General features: G+C 34.3%; 2 protein-coding genes across 3 annotated transcripts; both read right to left on the reverse strand.

Moving 5' to 3' along the window:
* Positions 1-9,150: 9,150 nt before the first annotated feature.
* Positions 9,151-15,165, reverse strand: LOC107813278 (5-amino-6-(5-phospho-D-ribitylamino)uracil phosphatase, chloroplastic). The gene is made up of 11 exons (XM_016638525.2): positions 14,969-15,165; positions 14,747-14,887; positions 13,603-13,671; positions 13,392-13,496; positions 12,419-12,473; positions 11,351-11,424; positions 10,890-10,973; positions 10,675-10,815; positions 10,517-10,582; positions 9,976-10,085; positions 9,151-9,686 (listed from the first exon to the last, which is right to left on the reverse strand). Exons 1-11 carry the CDS (start codon positions 15,065-15,067, stop codon positions 9,518-9,520), a joined length of 1,113 nt encoding a protein of 370 aa, XP_016494011.1. The 5' UTR covers positions 15,068-15,165; the 3' UTR covers positions 9,151-9,517.
* A 1,317-nt stretch (positions 15,166-16,482) lies between these two features.
* On the reverse strand, positions 16,483-19,551 carry LOC107813276 (high mobility group B protein 7-like). Of its 2 annotated transcripts, none has more exons than XR_012708377.1 (7): positions 19,242-19,551; positions 18,972-19,130; positions 18,553-18,640; positions 18,317-18,406; positions 17,215-17,288; positions 17,013-17,099; positions 16,483-16,892 (listed from the first exon to the last, which is right to left on the reverse strand). XR_012708377.1 is itself a non-coding variant. In XM_016638523.2 (7 exons), exons 1-6 carry the CDS (start codon positions 19,322-19,324, stop codon positions 17,043-17,045), a joined length of 522 nt encoding a protein of 173 aa, XP_016494009.1. In that variant the 5' UTR covers positions 19,325-19,551; the 3' UTR covers positions 16,483-16,892; positions 17,013-17,042. The 2 variants fall into 2 exon arrangements, 1 of the variants encoding a protein (XP_016494009.1); XM_016638523.2 differs by having other exon boundaries at positions 17,215-17,259.
* Between the last annotated feature and the right edge of the window lie 1,979 nt (positions 19,552-21,530).

The following is a 21,530-nucleotide window of genomic DNA, read 5'->3' on the forward strand; positions in this document are numbered from 1 at the left end:
AATATGTACAACTTAATAAAATTGTAGATCATTTGTAGTAAACGAAAATAACACTGTAGATAAATTATAATTTAATTGTAGTTAATTTTTTGAAATTCCGGCCTGTAGCTAAGATGTAATATGTATTGTGAAATATGTAGATAAAATGTATTAAATCATACATACAGTTTCTTCCTCCAATGCCCCTTGAAATTGGGAAGAAGAGTCAATACCTATAGGGCATGATATAGGAACGTTCTCCTCATTTTGAATGTCAGACATGTGTCATGTATCTAAGACAACAATTGGAAATATAATGTAGATTATTTGTTGGTAATTTAGGCTATATTTAGATATAATGTAGATTATTTATCATCAAATTGTGTTAAAATTGTTAAAATATTTGTTTTACTGTTGCTGCCTAACACTGGTTTAGCACTACTGTCAGGATTCTGTTGTTTGTTCTTTTCTTTATAATGCTCATCAATTTTCATAGAACTACCAGTAAACTGCAAGCAGAATTTGTTAGGCTATATACTTTATGAATGCTAATATAAACATAAACATGATAAAAATTGTTGTCCAAAATGAATATATTTCGAATAAAACCTTAGCATCAATGTTAGTATCCTGTTGACTTTTTATTGCGTGTAATACAAACTTGATGGAATCATTGAGTAGCAGTCGAATGCTACCTAGTTCTTGAAAAACCTAAAGAACAAAAAATGGTTATAATGTATCTTACAATTAGAGGCTAACAAATATATAAAAAGACTAAAAATCAAGAATTAGGTATACCTCTTTCTTGAACAATTCAAGGTCTGAACCGACCTACGTATTAAAATAGAAAGAGCTAAATAAATAATTTCACAATATCTTTCTTGTCATCTATTCCCATTGCATGCTTATGTCCAGATGGAGATGGAGCATATGTCGGATGCTCGACCTTTGTTTCAGCTTCTTCAAGGATGTATAAAACTTTGTCTGGTAAAGTCATTCTAGAAAGCTTTTCTAGGGCTTCAAGCATGTTGGTGAACTAAGTGAAAAAATAATGTGAGGGACCTAGTCATCATATGTATAAAATGTGTAGATAATTTATATTATATTGTCTGTCCAGAAGTGAAAAACATGTACCTTGATCCATGATGGTTTGATCATCCTCTCTTCCAATGCAGAAATTCATATCTTGTCCTTACTAGCTGTCCAATTAAGTATATGGGGGATCAAATTACCAGCCCTTGTAACTATATCACTGTTGACTGTAGAGCAACACTCATAAAATAAGATTTGCATAGCGAGTGAAAAACCTCGAATGAGATAAAAATGCATAGAAGGGTTCAACTTATGCCTAACAGACTGAAGCAATTGTGTATAAGCTTCGATACCCCATGCGAAATTCGCATATTGCCCCGAGTCCACCAAATAGAATCTAAAATAGTCTATCAAACCATTATCTTTCTCTGAAGGATAGAGGAAGAATTCTATTAGATAGAGAATACACAACTTGACTGCATCCTCACCATTCACCCAACTACGGCTGGTTACAATTTGTTTCAAGTACGACTTCTCAACTTTTTTCTTGTTCGAAAAATAGTTCCTCATTATTTTATTGTCATACTTAGTTGTGTAACCAACGTCCGTTACTTCTGTAAAACATCTAAGGCTAGTGATAAGGGCAAAATCCCTCAACCCAAAGTTCAGCCTCTCACCCTTTATCTCTGCTGTAAAAAATGAGAACCGGATGCGTTCAATTCATACTTCATGAGAAGGTGAATTTCTTGATTTTGGATACATATTTTGGGCAGAGAAAGAAAGTTCCCAAAACATGTCTTCTTAAACAACGTTAACCCATTTTCAAACAATAACACCTTGATGTAGCCAGGAACATATAAGGCCCCGTTAAAATTTCCTAATGATTTAAGATTTTAAAGTACGCCAACTGTATTTGGGAATAACCTATTCGAGTATTAAAGGAGACCTATAGGATAGGACCACATCATTTTGAAATGAAAATATGTGTTTAAGGTGTGTTGGAACATACTAAGGAGTTTTGTGAATGGCAAGAATTTGTGTGGAACAAGTTGGATACATTAAGTGGAAAGGATGTCTCAATTCGCACAACATCCTACTTCAAACGCATGCTGCTACCAAACTATATATACTTAGGAGGTGATCTACCTATCAAATTAAAGCCCTTTGAGTGCAGTTTCCAACTCATTAAACCGTTCATCATTTGGATATTTCTATAGATATTTATGGCCATTTTATCGACCTATGCTATATGCACGACCAGATGCGCGGATGCACATATTAGAGGGTATTCTGCCTCAAGTGCGCGACCAGATGTGCGACCAAGTGCGCGATCGCGCACGTAGGAGCCCATTAAATACCCCCAAGGCCGGGTAGAGAGAGGGGTTAAGTCATTTCTTTGAGCTAGGACTTGCATATCAAGGAAAATCCGTCCAACACTTCCCTCCCATAAACCAAGGTAATATTTTTGGAGTATTTTGAGTTGATTATTGCTCCTAAATACCTATATTAACTAGGATTAATCTTGAAGATCCACAAAATTCCATTCAAATTCTCAAATTGGTCAAGAACCCTACAAGTTGGAATTTTCAAGAGTCTCACTACAAGAGGTATGTCTACCATCTCCAACTAATCTATGATGATTATTTATGTATGAAATATGTGTTATAACTTATGGTATGGTGATTGGAAGTCATAAGTTCCCAATTTAAATACATAACCATTGTAGAGATTTAAAGGTGATTATTTGATGGAATTTTGTTGGTTGGGTGTGGATGGATGGTCATGTATGTGATGTTGGAAGTTAAGAATTGTTTAAGAATGATGGTGGGATAAGTTGTTGGTAAATGGTAGTAGTTGGATGAACTAATTCTATGATTAAGAGATGTAGAGATTTATGCATACTAGGTGTTTGATAAAGTGCCTAAATGGCCTAAATTATGGAATTTGTTACTAATATTGGTCTCATTGGATGTTGTTATTGTAGATTGAAGTTGCTTAATATAGTGGATCATTGTAGTATCATTAAGGGATGAATTTTGAGGTATGTTGGCTAAACTACTCTCTTAGAATTGAATTTCATGATGTTCCCGTAAGTTTCAAGTATGGTTGTCTCAAGTTCCTTATTCTATGTTCCGAGATATTCCCAATAAATTTGATTGTCCTGAATAAGCAAAGTGTCGAGAATTATGTATTCAAAACGTGTTCCGAATGTTCCTATCACATTATGTTATCCTTTGGAAATGTGTTCAAGAATGATATGTGTATTAAAATGCTATGTCTTTGAGTCGTTTTTCAAATGAAGGTTATGATGCCAAATTGTGTGAGAAATTCTCGATATGCTTAAGACTCTTAATTGCTCATATGTGTACCTAAAGTCTTGATTGAAAATGTCTTATTTCTGACAATCTATAAAGATGGTTGGAAGTGAAATAAGTGGATTGGGAATATAAAGTGTGGCCAACGTGCCAAGAGTGAAAGTTATACTTGTGGCCAATGGTGCCAATGAAATGAGATGATGTGAGAAAGATTATGAAATGAGCTTTGATTCAATTGTTCCGAAATTGACTTCGAAAATAGAATTGCCTAAAAGCTTATGAACTCAAGTGATGCTCATATGCGGCTGTTTTAGCTAATGTTATATTTTGTAAGTAGTTTCGATGTGTTTTCCGTTCTTACATATTCATGAGTTGAAATTGTGTATTACCCTTTTTTGGGAAAAAGTATTTCAAGAATAAATGATGTGTTACTTGTTTATGATTTTAACTTGTGCTTCGATTGTCAATCATTCTACTCCATTTCTTGAAAAGAAGTCTATTGTGTTTAAAGCCTTCATTACTAATGAACCTAAAGTTGTGATTTTCGGAATATTCTATTTTGTTGATATTTATAATGATGATCCATGAAAGGGAAGAAATAAAAGTGTGGAATATGAAATACAGATATTGTGCTATGAATGAAAAATCATATGTATGGCCAAGAGAGCCAATGAAATAATGATGTTAAAAGTTGTTGAAAGTGCCAATGAGGCTATATACGGTATGAAAGGTTATAAAGTAAATGCATTTATATTGCTGTTTCCTTTGTAAGAAAATCAATAATATTTTTGGGAGTATCGATAGTCACCAAAGAAGGGTAGGTTGAATAACCTAACCCCGAAACTATACGTGCTGGTGTAGGAATGGATTGTGATTATTCCCCTTATTTGGGATGAGATTGATGTGATAAAATTATTTTACTTAATTGGGATGAGATTATTGATAGAAATGGATGATGTAGATCCACACAGTATTGTGGTGAGATGGCCTAGCCGATCGAGCCGTGATCGGACACCATGCCGCACACATGGTGGTGATTGTGCTGGAAATTGTAATTGAAATTGTGATTGTGGTTGATGTCTCGGATGAGATGGCCTAGTCGATCGGGTCATGATTAGACTCCGTGCTAAAAGTACGGTGGTATTGGTATTGTGAACATTGGTTTTGTGAACGGTGATATTATGAACAGTGGTATATCGGTGCTAAAGATCTCCCATCCAAAAATAACATTATCTTCGTATTTTGGAAATTAATATTTTTTAATTTAGAAATTGGATATCATTGATTGTTGATTGTTGTTTCCATAGTTTTTCCTTTTATGTTAGCATTCTATTTTGAAAGAGGACAGTTAGCTTTACATACTAGTACTATTCCATATGTACTAACGTCCTTTTTGTCGGGGCGTTGCATCTTCAATGGATGTAGGTGGTTCATCAGCGAGGCAATTTTGGTCCCCGTTAGCAGTCACTCTCTATTCAGCAGGTTTTGGTGAGCCCTACTTTATTCCGGGCCTGATGTTGTTTGAGTTGTATATTGTGTTTTGAGATATAGCCGGGGCCTTGTTGCCGGCACTTCCATTCTTCACTTCTGTTGTACTTAGAGACTCCGTAGACAAGTTGTGGGTGATATTCGATGTTGGAAATTGAACTAGATGTGTTGGTATTTTTGGCAAACATGTTTTTCATTATATCTATAAACTTGTAATAATTTGAAAATTATGAATGAAGCTGCTAATGGAAATGAAATGGGAGTTATTAATAAAATCTTTTCAATGTTTGATTAATGGAGTGCATCTCCTCTTTATTCATGGATGAGTTTGGGTAGAAGAAAATATAACAGGCTTGCTCGATCGGGTTCACTCGTTTGAGCGCCGATCGCGCTCCTCGAGTTCGGGGCCTGACAGAACAGTAGGGTTGGATAATGTCTGGAGCCTAGTGATGCCATAATCAACATCATGTGGTGCAAAAAATATTCGATTCTGCACCAAAAGAAATAGTAAGTTAATAAAACTTGTTTAAAGACTAAAAAACAAAATAATCACAAATTTATTACACTTTAGCTACAGTCCAAAAGACATTAATATATTGCATACAAGTAAGTTACAAAATTAGAAAACATATATAACAACTGACTACATTGAAAGCTACAAATTGACTGATAAAATTATGTTTAGAACAAGAAATTAGAAACTAACAATTAGACATAATATATACAATTTGTTTACAGAATATGAAACTAACATCTATAAATAGAGCAAATAACAACCAATAAAACTATCTAAATCATGTAGTACATTCCCTAACAAAATTATTTCGAATAATATACAAGAAATCTGCAATTTTCAGTGAAATGTAGAAAAGTTGATAACCAACAACAAATATACACAATGTAGACAAAATTTTTACAAATACAGAAAAATAAAAAATAGGTATAGTCATGAGAATGAGAACAGGTTTTGTAACTAAAAAAAAAAAAGAACCAAAATTGTAACTATTAAAATTTTACTTTCTCCAATAACTGTTGGGGTATGATTTTAGGAGATTATTGAACCTTTTTTTTTTTTTGAAGGTTTGACAGTAGGAGAAAGTTTGGTTTTTTTTTTGTAGGTTTCGGGATACATTCTTCTTCGACGAAATCATCACCACGAGTAATTTCTTTGCTTTTCCGCTTTACTGATTTAGCAGATGTCGAGATTTCACCAGCATCTCTGTCATGCTTGAGTTTTGTTCGAACTTCAGCCCTAGCTTCACGAGGGGAAAGCTTGGACTTTGTCTCTGGTTTTGCATGTGTCGATTTCACTACTTTTTTGGGTGAATTCTGTGAGAAAACATCCAAATCAAAAGTAGGAATATCACCAACATTAGCTTTTTAGGGTTATTCTTCAGAACTCCTTTCTTCTTCATTATAAGGGAAGGAAAACTTTAAGCTGTTACTGATTTCGTAGGATTTTGACAGAGAATTCAGAAAGATTGAGAGAGATTATAAAGATTTTTGAACAAAAATGGAAGAGATCGTTAGTGGAGGGAGAGAATACATAATCGTGGGGGGAGGGTATGGATAGAGAAACGTGGAGGGAGTGAGTTATGTACGTTAGCGAGATTATAGGAGTTAATTGATTCTCATTAAATTCTTAAAATGTATATAATTGGTAAATTATATATGCCTATGTAATTAAATTGAAACTTAAGTAAGGAAGGTAATAAAGTTTCAAATAGTGTATAGGAAGGTAAAAATCTCTTTTGTTAACTGCTCAATTCAATTGTGAAAAAGTATGGTCCAAATCCAGCATACGTTATCTAGTGTATGTTGCTTCTATTGGCTTAAAACCAAGGTCTCTTCATTTTGACAACGTGTTATGAAATTTCGTTTTAGAATTTTATTACTAGTTCTTTTTATCAATGCAGATTAATAGCCTATTTGGCCAAACTGAAAAAATCTGCTTATTTTGAGAAGTATTTTTTTCTAGAAGTGCTTTTCGAAAAAGTACTTTTGGAGAGAAATAGTTTTTGTTTGGCTAATCAATTGGAAAAACACTTTTGAGCAATAATTTGTATTTGGCCAGGCTTTTCAAAAAGTATTTTTAAGTATCAAATTATGAATAAGGAGAGAAACCTGGGAATCTTTCAAGCTAAGAGTAGAAATGCATCAGTGTTGACCAGAGTTATTGTTCAAGAAATACACTGTAGAGGAGAACTGAAGCAGAAGCTAGCGAGACGTTTGCAAGAGTTAGATTACTAGCATTAGAGCTATAAAGTTGATACACCTGGGGTTGTATGTTCAGTGTGTATTTGCTATATCTTTCTTATGTTTTGTAAATATTATTTGGTAAATAAAATTTTCTTACCTAAAAAAAAGGACATGAAGAGATTTACTTAATAGTTAATATTATATGAATAAATAAATAATTTCAAATATTTATTATTAAAGATAATAATTAATTTTTTTTATTTTATTTAAGTAAAACATGAAAATAAAATTTAAAAGTACTTTATTCTTTCAAGATGATTTAAATATATCAAAAAATTATTTAACAATTATAAAAGCATTCATCCCAAAAGTTACCATATATTAGAAAGCTATACTAAAAATAAAAAGAAATATTTATACATTAGGAGAGTTCAATAATATAATCTCTAATTCTAAGTATTAGGTTTAAAATAAGTAAGGTTATTTTGATATATATCATATTTTGTTAAGGATATTTTTGGTAAGAATAAAAGTCAAAACTGCTTCTGCTTCTGCTTCAGGGGAGAAGCTACTTTTTTCTGCTTCTCTAATAACCTGTTTGGCCAAGCTTCTCAAGAGGTCAAAAGTGTTTTTTCTTCTCAAAAATACTTTTTTTCTAACTTGAGGTATTTTGCCAAGCTTTTTTGGAAAAAAAGTGCTTTTGGGAAGAAACAGAAGCAGTTTCTGAGAAGCGGAAAAAAATAGCTTCTTCCAAAAGCAGAAGCAGAAGCAGAAGCAGTTTTGACTTTTCTACTTACCAAAAATACCCTTAACAAAATATAGTATATACCAAAATAACCATTAAACCTAATACTTAGGATATTAATGTATAAATATTTCTTATTATTTTTAGGATAACTTTCTAATATATAGTGACTTTAGGGGTGAATGCTTTTATATTTGTTGAATAATTTTTAATATATTTAACTTACATTAAAAGAATTAAGTACGTTTAAATTTTATTAATATTTTACTTAAATAAAATAAAAAGATTTAATTATTGCATGTAAGAATAAATTTTTAAGATTATTTATTTACTTATAATATTAACTATTAAGTAAATCTATTCATGTTCTTATTCGTAATTTGATACTTAAAAGCACTTTCTGAAAAGCTTGGCAAAATACAAATTATTGCTCAAAAGTGTTTTTCAGAGTGATTAGCCAAACACAAACTGCTTCTCTCCAAAAGTACTTTTTTCAAAAACACTTCTCAAAATAAGCTAATTTTTCCAGCTTGGCCAAACAAGTTATAAAACTGCTTATGCTTCTTCCCAAAAATAGTTTTTTCCCAAAAAAGCTTGGTCAAACACCTCAAGTAGAGAAAAAAGTGATTTTTTAGAGAGAAAAAAAGAGGCACGTTTGGGGTGGGGAGAAATTTGGCCAAATAGGCTATAACATGACAGATTAGGCGTGGTAGAAGATCTCTTTGACGAAGATTATTTGTTACTATAGCTGTTTAAAAATACAAAAACATCAGCTTTTTACAAACAACCTTGAGACTTTACAAAAGAAAGTTTTGGAGACAGCAAAACTTTTAATAAAAGAACAAATTGCAAAAATACTGAACAAGTAGGCTTGATTCGTGCATTGCTTATATCAATACTATTCTATTCTCCTACTTTCTTATACTTAGATTCTAGTACTACCCGTTGTTTTATTTGCTTCAATTATCTTGATGTTGTTATTGCTTTTTTTTTTTTATGACTTCTCCAGTATTGTATTTCTTTTTAAAAATATTATGACTGCCTTTCCTGAACCGAAGGTCTATCAAAAATAGGTTCTCTACCTTCACAAGGTCGAGTAAGGTCTGCGTATACATTATTCTCTCCGGACCCCACTTATGAGATTGGATTATATTGAATTTATTGTTATACATGCAAGGACTGGATATCTAAATCAATTTGGCGATTTTCATTGACAGTATTGTTTCCGGAAATTTCACTGAAGAAATGATATTTTTTCTATCTGACAAACAATCATGAAGAACAAATACTGAAAAACACAAGCATCAAACTACTCATGCCCAGACGCAACTTTCTTTATTGTCAGCCATAAATAAACAAACCACAAATAGGAACATAAACCCGAACCCAAAGTTGAAAAATCAACCACTACATTCAAACTGAAGTGTAAAAGAAAAAAAGATACAATCTTTTATATGTTATAGAAGAAGTTACAATATTACATGTAACTATAAATAACTATTATTAGGGAAATGGATCGGATTTCCAATACAACTGCTGGTAACGGCTTGATCACACAAACAGAAAACCCCCCAAAAGAAAGAGAGAAAAAAGAAAAGGGATTTCTGAATTTCCGATTACCCCCAAGGTAAATCATCTTCTGCCAGCTACATTTTACCTAAAGAATGAATGAAGGCAAGAGATGGCATGATCTACAGATTCTACACTAAAAAGGCCATTTACAAGTAGGAAAAGGAGGAAGACGTTGTATCAAACTTGATCAGAAAATGGTGTCAATTGTAAGCTTTCTTCTGCGAGGTGTTTTTTCCACTATTTGCTTCTGTAGGTCCATAAAGTTGGAGCCTTTATGTGCATATAGTCTCCTGAGATTGATCACAGAAAGCTCACTGAAGCTACCTACAGCAAGGTCAGCTTGCCCTAAATCGTACCTGCAAGTTTCAAAGTCCTAAATAAAAATTTGCAAGAAGAAGCAGTGACATACTGCATTTGAAGAAATTTAAAATAATGCAAACATTCAAAAACAGATATTGAAGTAAGTGCATACTCCTAAACCCACCCCTCCCTTAAAGGGAAGAAGAGTCCGGGACTCCTTTTTGGCAGCAAAGAATATTTTGTGTCCAAACATAATGCAATTAGACAGTTCAAAAGAAAGAGAAAAAAAGACAGAAGCAAGAGCTTCAACAATAAGGAGAAAAATCAGAAAACAGTAACACATACGCTGGGTGGGCACCAATAAGTGCTACAGCCATCATTGTACAGTTATGAGCAGCAGTTATGCCCCTAGGATCATCCTCAAACACCACACACTTTGATGGTTTTCTGTCCAGCTGCAGAAGATTTTTCAATCGGTAAGATCCAAGAAAACCAAGAGAGTCGAAAAGAAGGTTTGTATTTTGGTCTGCGCTTAAAATGCATGGAGGAAACTGGAAAGAGTAGAGACTATACAGTTGATCTATCATTTAAGTGGTGCAGCAGGCCATATTTCTAGGATTTAATAAACAATGAACGCAGCTGTAAGTTTAAATAAAAAATTGTAACTGCCACACCAGATTAAATTTAGAAAAAAAACACAATTTCAGTTCACACACCACAGTTATATATAATCTTCTCTCTCATATGCTAGTAAGAGATGAAATCTGCTAAAAGCATCCCCATCCCTAAAGAATCCAAATTAGACAGTAAGCTTAATATGGTTTTGGAATCCTTTTAAGTGTTAGAAATGCACCAGTCCAACACTCAAAATACACTTCAGCCTTACCTTTACAGCTGCAGAAAGAAATCTATGTGCTATGGACTCCATTCCGTCCTCCTCTGTCACAATTGCCTGCATCAACAGCATGACAGTAAACAACATGCACATGTTACGTGCCGACCACATTATATACATCATCTCTAAGAGAATGTATTTAGCTTTACCTGGAAGTACTTCATGAGTCCCATGCGCTCTAAGGCTTCAACCATATTTCTGCGATCAAGACTTGACACAACAGCGCAAGGGATACGGGCAGTTGATACAGCATCCAACCATTCTTTCAACCCTTCAATTGGTTCTGAAATCTAAAAGAGAATTATAGTTATGGTCTTGAGTTCATGACAAATGACAGCATGATTATTCTGCAAAAAGGATTTACTTTGAGAAGATTGTCATAATAGATTTGGGAAAGCCTCGTCTTCAATCGATCTCGATCAGCTTCCTTCTTCTCCCTCAGCAGCACCTGTCAATTGCATATGATTTCTCAGAAATAGACGGCTTTAATAAAGCTTTGAATATATAAGAAAGAGTTTCTGCAAAACTAGAAAACAATCTCCCAAAAGCAAGTGGGGCTCGTACCATTTAAACCTAAAAGTTTGTGCAGATGACATTTTGAGCTTTACATCCCCCCCACCTGTTATTTTTTTCTTGTGTGGGTGGGTGGGGGGGGGGGGCATATATAGGCAAATTTCCCAGAGTATTTAACAATTATTTATCTAACAAAAGAGTAAAAAATTTGATGGGCCACAGACTTGGAACAAAATTAAGAAAGGTCACTATCCAACTCATTGTACAAATAAAAATAGGCACTCATGAGTTGTATGATCATCAACTACAAACCTTATCTAGAACATGATCAGCATCTGCATAAAGTAACAGCCGTTGCACGTTATAATCTTCAGGAATCTCTAATCCTGCACATAACAAATGATAAATAATTTATATTATTTGACAAAATATAGTCAAAACTAAAAGCATCAGATATGGGAATATACAAACTGAGGAAAGTACAGGTGCTGTATTCTCTGAAAATTCACTAGACCAAGTCCGGAAAAACAGCAATTGTTGTTTTTAATAGGATCAGAAGATCATGCTTTAGCTATTTATTATATCCCCATGAACTGCAAAGATTAGTTTTATATCATACCCTTCCCAATTGTTTAAAATTGCAAACTTACGGCCTATAAGATTATGCTTCTTGTATGATTGCAAACCATAAGTTGCTTATAAGGGCTCATTTTTCATAGGACTAACATTGAAACGGCTCATTGTTCGATGTTCATAAATATTTTTTGGGGGATGGAGGTGGGGTTGGATCAGTCAGCCACCGCCCCTCTCCCTTGCCCCCAAGATCAAGGCTTAAATTCAGCCCGTGACGGGAGATAAACCATTTAGAAAAGCCAATTTCACCCTGATCTCTGATATAGGTCAATTTGGATTCACAGAGGCCAAAAAGAATCTGACCTATATATTTACGAACCTCATTAAAAATTGGAAAAACAGTTACCACTCACTGTCTCACATTGATATGGAGATCCTAAAAGTGCCAATAAGATCCCTGATTATGCACGGATGACATGTTACTGGCACTCCAGATGGATATGCCAGTACTGGCAGCAGACAGCTAAATCCTATCACATTCCCATTTTCTCATTCTCTTTTAGGGGCCCTAGAAAACTTTAGAACTTTAATATAAACCCATTTCCCTTTTAGAGGATTTTTCCTTCTTTTTTTTCAAATGATGTAAGGGCAAATAATTCCACTGTACTACAATATGAAACAAAAGTATGATTCTCTAATTTCAATCCCACTCGGATTGACTAATGCTTTACTGCTGAAATATATTGATATTTACATGCAAACCAAGTGAACTTCAATTACTCAGAGAGAAAATGGCAAGTCACTCACCTTCTTCAGAGGCAAGTTGATTCCACGCATCCAACTTCAGAGCTCCAGAATCTGCCTGAAAAATAAGATGTGGAACTACTTACTTTGTCAACAAAGAGTTGAATGTTGCGACTTCCACTCAAGTAGAAGAAAAGAACTCAGCAAAGCAATTACTGTTAGCTTCATTATTGGAACGTAATATCTTACCACATCTTTGGTCTACAATTATCTTACACCTTCTCTTCAGCAACATGTCTACAGGAAATCAATCCAAATTTTATCTTATCTCTCTCTCTACCATCATACTATATCAATATATTTAGACAAACATGTGATCAAGATATACATTGTTCATATGCATATAACTTTTTTTTCTCATTCTATCAAGTTCTTCTTTCTTAACATGAACCCAAGTTCCTGTGGCCTTTTGTCTGAGTTCCAGTCCATGCACCTAATACTTTGTCTGAGTTCCAGTCCATGCACCTAATACTTTGTCTGATACAAAACAAGCCACCTCTATTCAGTAGGAGTCATATTTTGAAGCATAAACTTGTTTAGAACTGAGGCATAGTAGTAGTTGTTGTTGTTGTTGTTATAGCATCAACTCCTAGGGTGAGTGATGAAAACATCAGAATTCGGGTATCTTGTACTTCTATTGCAGTATAATCCTATCCATGTTTAATCTATCTTTCAAACCTAATTTAAGATAAAGTCCCCCATATAAGAACCAGAAAGGAATGCGGAAAAGAAAAGAAGAAAAGAGGAGGAGGTTATGAGTTTTTAAGGCAAGGTCATCAAATGTTGGATCTGAATGAAAACCAGCACACTTCAAGAATCATAGGGCAAATCAAGTAATCAACAACAGAAAATTATTTCCTTTTACGAAGACATAATAATTTGTCAGCCAGGCTTCAGGGACCACGTTCATTTATACTATCACAAATCAGGTAAGCTCTCCTAAATTAGACCAGATAGTCAAAGATTGAGGTCTTACCACCACATTATCCCAAGAGAAAATGAGGCCATAAGCTTCATCAGGCTTCATCGCATAACGGATTCTTTGGAGGAAACCTGCTTGCAGTCTATCATTTAAGAAATCCTAAATCCATAAAAAGGAACTCTTTGAGTATAGATCTGGTGCCTGGAGCACCACAAGGCGCAAAGACTCATAAACCATGCTACAAAAACTAAACTTTTGGACTTACCACATCAACTTTGAGCATTCCATTGGGTCTAAATGTCTCAAAACCTTCTCCGTATTCGGCACCAATTGCCTGCAAAATCCAATACACACAAATAAATACCCCTTAGTCCCATTTTAAACAACGATATCACTATTGGGAAATCAAACTGTTCGTTCAAACATTTTTCTAAATACTTTTAATTAGAAATATTGTAACTTAAAGTTTTTTTTAAATGATGGCGGTGCTTAGGCCACCTTGTGTGCAACTCGAGTATTCAGTAGGCAACATGTTACATCCCATGAGCAGGGACGGAGCTATATAGAACCAAGGGGTTCAATTGAATCCCCTTCGCCGGAAAATAATACTAGCAAAAATGAATTTTTTTGGTCATATATAAACTGTTGAATCCCCTTAACATAAGAGAAGATTCCTGTATAGTGGCAAAGGGGTTCAAAAGGCAAAGGGGTTCAAAAATTGCTCTAGGTCATAGGTTCAAATCCAAACTGGAACATACTAGTAGTATTTTTTTTTGAATCTCCTAGCATATATTGTTGGCTCCGCCACTGCCCATGACCAAAGCTACCAAGTAACTCCGAGTCTCTGACCAACAAGACTAAAGCAAATGGATTGTCACTAAGTGGTATAAATAGCACCCAAACGCGAGACCTCCTAATTATTACTCCTATGCCTCAACCATTCAAAGATCCTCTTGGGAACATTTTGTGTAGTTTCTAGATATGAATTAAATAATTATTTTAAACGAAATATTAGATGTTTTGACTCTTGTATTTTGAACCCGTCATTTCGTTTTGGAACAGAGAAATGGGATGAAAAAAAATTCAAAGACAGGAATATAAATGAAGAAGATAAACCATAATATTATTCTTAAGCTATGAGCCTCAACCTAAGAGGAAACGGCCGGAAAATATAGGTGGCTAGGTGCAAAGGGGCGGAACAGGTTGCGGGTTCGGCTTAACCCAGTAACTTTTGTTCAAACTACGTATTTGTATTAAGAAATCCAATGATTATGTACAAATTATTAAATTAGGACCCAGTAACTTAAAAGAATTATAATCTCCGATAAGGTTCAAATTCTAGCTCAGCCTCTGTCAGCAATATAGATGAAATAAGTTTAAAAAGAAGCTAGTAAAGGCAAAATACCTACCTCTTCCATAAAAATCTTGTTATGTGTAACTGGAAAATCTTCAAAGTGCCCATTATCGCCCGTCCCCAACGCCTTCCTAATCACCAAACGACGGCTCTGATAACACTGCGGCGAGCTCAAAGGCTTCGTTTTCTGCACTCTCTGCATACAAAATCTCAATTAATAAAATTGGAATAAAAAAAAGGAAAAAACTAATATAAGAGGAAAATAGCAAGAGCGAACCAAGAATTGGAACTTGTTGGGGAATTGAGGAGGGAAAGAAGTTGGTTGTAAGGGGAGCTGAGCCTGAGAGCAACTCCTGAAGCTAAGAGTACCTTCCATTTTTAGTACGGGTAATTAAATTGAGAGAGAAGCTTTTGAGATTAAAACGAAAGGAGGAGGAGGAGGAGATGGTCGTTTCTCCGCAGCTCAAGGTTGGGCCTACCTTTACTTATCCATTTAATTTGTTTTCAAATGGTATGGGCCGTTGATGGTTATGGCCTCGAATACATGGCCTCTTAGATGGTTTTGCCACAAATTACCATTTTCTTTTTCCTCTTTATACCGTAGGCGTCCTGATTTCATTTTATGATCATAAATAATAAAATTTACGCTTAATCCGAAATAAATTTTGGATGAGCACTTTCCATTAATACGTGTATTATGAGGATTAATAAATTGGCTAATTTTATATGGATTGTCAATCTATGATCTCTTTTATTCGGACTTCAAACCAACAATGTAAACAAGCTCACATAGACGGAATTAAGCATCTTGCTTTTGTATTTTGCCAAAAGAAGTCCTTTTGGTATCGCTTTGTGACCGTTTGAGTTTACTAGAGGTGTTTTTAAATAAGTGAAAAGATTATTTTTCGAAAATATCTTTATGAAATTAGTTTAAATATTTGATTATTTGAAAGTGTTTTCCTCACAGAAGAGTTTTCTTTATAACCGATGACAAAAGATATAGTTATTAGTAGACAGAACCTTTTTTTTTCTTTTTCTGTTTTGTGCAAAACATAAATTGATTACTCAGTTTCATACCATTCGACTAGCCCAAACATTATTATCAATCTTTTAATGTTTCAAATTATTCCCAAAACACCACTCATTGCCCCATTCACCACCTCCTAGTATAACTATAACTTACATACCTTAGCACAAGAAAAAATGAAATGCTTTACATGGAAAAAAAAATTATATCATAACAAATACATAGATAGTGGTTGTTACTTCCAATGGACCCAATCTTAATACTGGTATCACTTTAAGATTTTCAGGATATAGTAAATCGACGTTCAGCAATAAAAATGTTAGCAACTTTTGGTACCATCTGTACTTCCTTTGGCAACTTGAAATGCTTTATACCAATTCTGAAATCAATCTTTACACAAATGCCAACTCTCAAATATTAATCTACAAATTAAACTTCAAAAGATGAAGGCACATCTTTCTTATTATGAAGAAAGGAAGTTGCCACATGTGCTATACCAAATCTAGTTATATATGAGTTTAGTACTATAATAATAAAATTATAACTAAAATAACTAATTTCAGCATCTAATATACAGTAATGCTGATATTAGTCCAATTGTTCAAAGTTGAGATTCAAACAATCGACAGCAAAAGCACACTTCTCTGGCTTCATCCGTGAAGTGTAACCCCCTACCCCCACCCCACCCCAGCGCGCTTCATCGCTTTAAGCAACGAAAGCACCACTTCAATTTGGTAGTATTAAGGTGTTTTCAATATTTCCTATTGGGAAGAGAATGATCATCCACTGTCACATTCAAATATAAATAATTCAATGAACATGCACATTTCATAATAGACTGTACACATAGGCCCTATTCCAGGAGGAAGCCTACAAATCAAACGCAAACCTTTACCAAAAAAACATCCTATACAAGGCTCCTGGCTGATCTCAAGATATGTATCACTGGTGATTGTCTGAGAAAATGTATCAATGTTCAATATCCTAACTCCTATAGTAACAAATAGACAATCCACCTGACTTGCCTCCAATAAGGTAGGAATGGGCAAGGCTTCTGCACAAAAACAGATACCAGCCATTGACATAAAGGCTCCACCAATTCAAAGCATGGAGCCCTCAAAATGATGTTCAATCCTCAAGATATTATACCAGCTGTCCATGGAAACAAACCGTCCTGTTTCATGGAAGAAAAGAGAAGAGTTGCATTGTGGTATTAGGAGCCCATTACAGCATTACTACATACTCTAAATTCAAATACAAGCAAACAAAAATAAGTGAGAAATAGAATCGCTACCCTTTAGTGTTGTCAAAGCTCTTCCTTGTCTCAAGCCAGAATCAAATCCCCAGAAGATTCAGAATCATAATCATAATATTCATAATTCTGCTAACAAGAAGACAACAAGTCAGCAATGTGTGCATCGCTATTGTGATTCAATATGGAAAAGAAATCAGCTAAAACCAAAATTCTAGAGGAAACTAGAGGCAAAGGAACGTACCCAATCGTACTTGCCAACTTCAGCTAAATCCGCCTCGTCGTCCGCCTATAGATGCAAACATCATTTACAGTATTCTAAAAGTTGTACTTGAAAGTTAAAAATCTAATTGAGGAATGCAAAAGATAAGAGGGACCAAATGCACTATCGCAGACGAACTAACTTATTATTCATCGAGCATGTCAGAGAAGAAACCTTCCAAAAATTAAAGCCATAAGAATATCCTGATAGATTCAGGAGACATAGGATGTTAATGTCATTTACAGTATCCAGAAACTTATATTTCAAAGTTAAGCATCTTAATGAGAAATCAGAAAGATCGAAGAAACCAAAAGCATTATCCTTAAGGAAATTATTAGTACTTATTAAGCAGATCATAGTATCAAGCTTTTCAAAGAATTATAAGGAAATAATGTAGAGAGAGAAACTAAATACATAAAAGAGCATGATGAGCTCTCGATGTAAAACTTCCACAGTTGAAGTACATTAAGCCTCCAGATGTCTTCAGCAGTTATAATACACAGTAATCGAGTTTCTAGTTGGAAAGCTAGAGGCAGATATGTTCAATTAGATCATGATCTTAGGCAAATGTGCATTCGTAAGAGATACTAGTATGTTTGCTCGAGAGACTAATAAAATTGCAGATAATGGGGAGGATGAACACAATTTTGGAATATGAACTATTTTTATCATTGACGTGATTCGATTGTTTATCTAATGTCAAGTAGAAATCAATGTCCTCTCCTAGAAATTACTGGATAAGAAAAAATATAATTTTATCATGTTTGCATTCCCTGAAGCAATAAGCGTGCAACTTCCTAAAAGAGAGAATTTTCAGTTTAAAAAAAAACATAAGAAATTCAATCAAGGCTGAAATTTGGGAATTTTCGAAGGACATAGGAAAATTCAAGAATGGATGCCATACTATACAAACAAGGCCATATTTTTATTTAAAAATGCATCACTAGCCAGCAGAGTGCATTTAGGAGCATACTATTTTTTTTTGAGGAGTGCATTTAGGAGCACAATATGTAAAGTGGCAAACAATGATCATCCAAGGAATATGCAATAGCAGCATTACAAAGAAATGTAAAATGCTGATTACCCTCCATTGCATATCATTCTCCTCTCTGCGCAAAAGCTTCAAGTATGCAAGATTAATTTTATCGGCTTTCATGAAGTACAAGAACCTCTCCTGAAATAAATAATGGAGTTTGTCAACCACATAAGTAAACACTTCAATGAACAAATGATGATGAACCATGATTAGCTAGCGATGTGTGATTAAAGAATATAGCCAAAAGCGCAAACAGAAACGGCTAGAAGTACTAAATAAACTACCTCACGTGTCATATTTTTCCATGTCTCAAAATCTTTCTTATCCACTTCTAACTCATTCCCGTCCATGTTTGTCTTCACAAATTCCTCCCTGCAATACCAAACCCATGAGGTCATGCAAGGGAAGAGCTACAACTAGCGAAGGGTGGTTAGCTAAACACCATTAACCAGAGAATTATATTGTAAATATAAGTCAAATATCACTGCTTGAATTTTGAGCACCTTTAGCGAAATTCCTCGCTTCGCAAAATGAGTCCATGACCACTTAAGACCATGATTTTATTAATATGAAATATCTCCCAATAGGTAATACGGTTTTTAATGTAAGATTTGGCACACACATTGAGTATGTTTAAATAGGCATAGCAAAACTCATAAATACGATTGAGAGTTACTAAACAGAGGAATAAGAGCAAACTTACATGAAAACTCGAAAAGCTGATTTGGGTTGGTCAATGGGCCTCTGCTCCTTAACAACGATTGCTCTCCTGGGTTGGCATTTCAATTTCTTAACATCCTTTCTGGGTTCACATTCGTGCATGTCAGCCAATGCGACAGCCACTGAAATGCCACATATTTCACTGCGATATAAATATACTCGCATTAATAGATACATACTTAAGAACCCCACATAGATTAGCAGTCGGAGTAAATTAAAGTGGGGGAAGCAAAGAAAAGGGGGGGGGGGGTACCATTTTTGAAAGGCACTGCCGTCGGGACCACGACGTATTTGGATACCGTGGACCCGTTTCCTTGTTCTAGCTTGATACACCATTGAATCCAAAGCCAACCTCTTAACTTCGATTTTAATGGAAGATTGAAATTGCCATTAATATGGCTATAAGGGGCAAAATTTAGACTAACATGCACCTGGGTGTAGGATAACGCCTTTGCTTAATGCTTAGGGGAGTAGTAAAGTAATTAAGGAGTGGCGGGACACGTCGCCATTAGGGGTACATTTTAGCGGGACGAGAGGATTTTCTACATTTTAGGGGTGCAGGCGGGGACTTGAAAAGTGTCTATAATAATGAAATTGAAGCGCCTTTAAGAAAAGGGCAAAGATTTCCCGCGATGACTCAAAAGTGGGGATTGTACGGACCTATATGGAAATGACACGTGAAAAGTGAAGCTGCGTAGATCTTGGGTAAGTGGGGTCGTTTAGTTCTATATCTGATTATATATATATATATATATATATATATATATATATATATATATATATATATATATAATCACGATAAATTTAATTAATTTCTATATGATATTAGATAAATCTATGATTTTGATATAAATTTTATCTTTATTTTAACAAATACTCACAATCAACGGAAAAGGGCCAAAAATGCCCTTGAACTATCTGAAATAGCTCAAAAATGCATTCCGTTTGTTTTTTGTACCAAAAATATCTCTGTCGTTTATATTTTGGACAACAAATGCCCTTAAACTGCTAGTCTTGTCATTGAATATGACATGGCAATCCAACTGGGTTAGATTTGCTTACATGGCCATCCACCTAAGCAATCCAATATGGCAAAATTATTTTTTCGTAAAATTATTTTTCCGAATTTTTTTTAAAAATACAAAATCAACACTTATTCCGAAAAAAATAAAAACAAATCTGGAAAAATAATTTTCCAAAAAAATAATTTTCCGGATAAAATATTTTCCGAAAAAATAATTTTTCGGAAAAAATATTTTTTCGGATTTTTAAAAAAAGTACAAAATCAACACTTATTCCGAAAAAAATAAAAATAATTTCGGAAAAATTATTTTTCGAAATTTTTTTTTTACTTTTTTCGGAATATGTGTTGATTTTGTATTTTAATAAAAAATTCCAAAATAAATAATTTTTCCGAAAAAATATATAACGGTTTAAGTGCATTTGGACCACAAAAGCAAAACTACTTCCGAAAAAAGTAAAACATTCCCGGAAAAATTATTTATTTCGGAAAATAATTTTTCTAGAATTTTTTTTACTTTTTTCGGAATAAGTGTTGATTTTTTATTTTAAAAATATTTTTGAAAAAATAATTTTTCCGAAAAAATAATTTTGCCATGTTGGATTGCTTAGATGGATGGTCATGTAAACAAATCTAACCTAGTTGGACTGTCATGTCATATTCAATGACAAGGCTAACAGTTTAAGGGCATTTGTTGTCTAAAATATAAATGACAGAGATATTTTTGGTACCAAAAACAAACGGATATTGAACAAATTTATTCCCAAATTTTATTCTGAGATAACTCCTAATCCCTGTAGCCAAACGACGAATTTAGGTACGAAATTCGGGTTAGAGGGGAACACAATAATGCAAGTAAGCAGGCACAAGAGTAACACAATTGTCCTAGTAGTTAAGAAAATGATGTCAAGAATAATATAAGGTATTTTAAGAAATTGGAGATTAGTGGTGCAACCGGCAACCAGTAGTTGTGTTGTCAACTTTAAGTGATTGTGAATAACAATGTTTTAGCCCTAACATGGCTATTGTCACAAGGGTGATTTATGTCACTCGGATTCTGCCCGAGCTTCACCACCGTGCGTCAGTCAAGCCCAGCATTGACTTCAGCCTTTCCAACACTTTAGAATTATTTTAGGGACGTTTGGGACTTAGAAAAATTAAGGCAACAAGAAAAGTAAAGGCACACACGAAATTTACAGGAATTTCTTCCCAACTCGTATTAATATGTGAATACTAGTATACAAAGAAGCCAACCCTATGGCCAAGAACAAAGAACTCCCTAGTCCCCTACCCCAAAACAAATTTTTCACCCTTAGGAATTACACTTAGATGTTTTTGGCTAACACTTTGCCACAAGACTAAGTTCTGCCCCTTTGGGACAGCCTTATGCAGATATTTATAGTGCAGGCTACCCAATTACACTTGGCAGCATTTAAAGCAATCAATTGACAAGCCCCAACTGATGGGCAAACATGGAGAACATGCTAAAAATGTATACCACTAAGTCACACAATCAGCCAT

Source organism: Nicotiana tabacum, chromosome 4 (assembly GCF_000715075.1).
Source record: "Nicotiana tabacum cultivar K326 chromosome 4, ASM71507v2, whole genome shotgun sequence".
NCBI lineage: Eukaryota > Viridiplantae > Streptophyta > Magnoliopsida > Solanales > Solanaceae > Nicotiana > Nicotiana tabacum.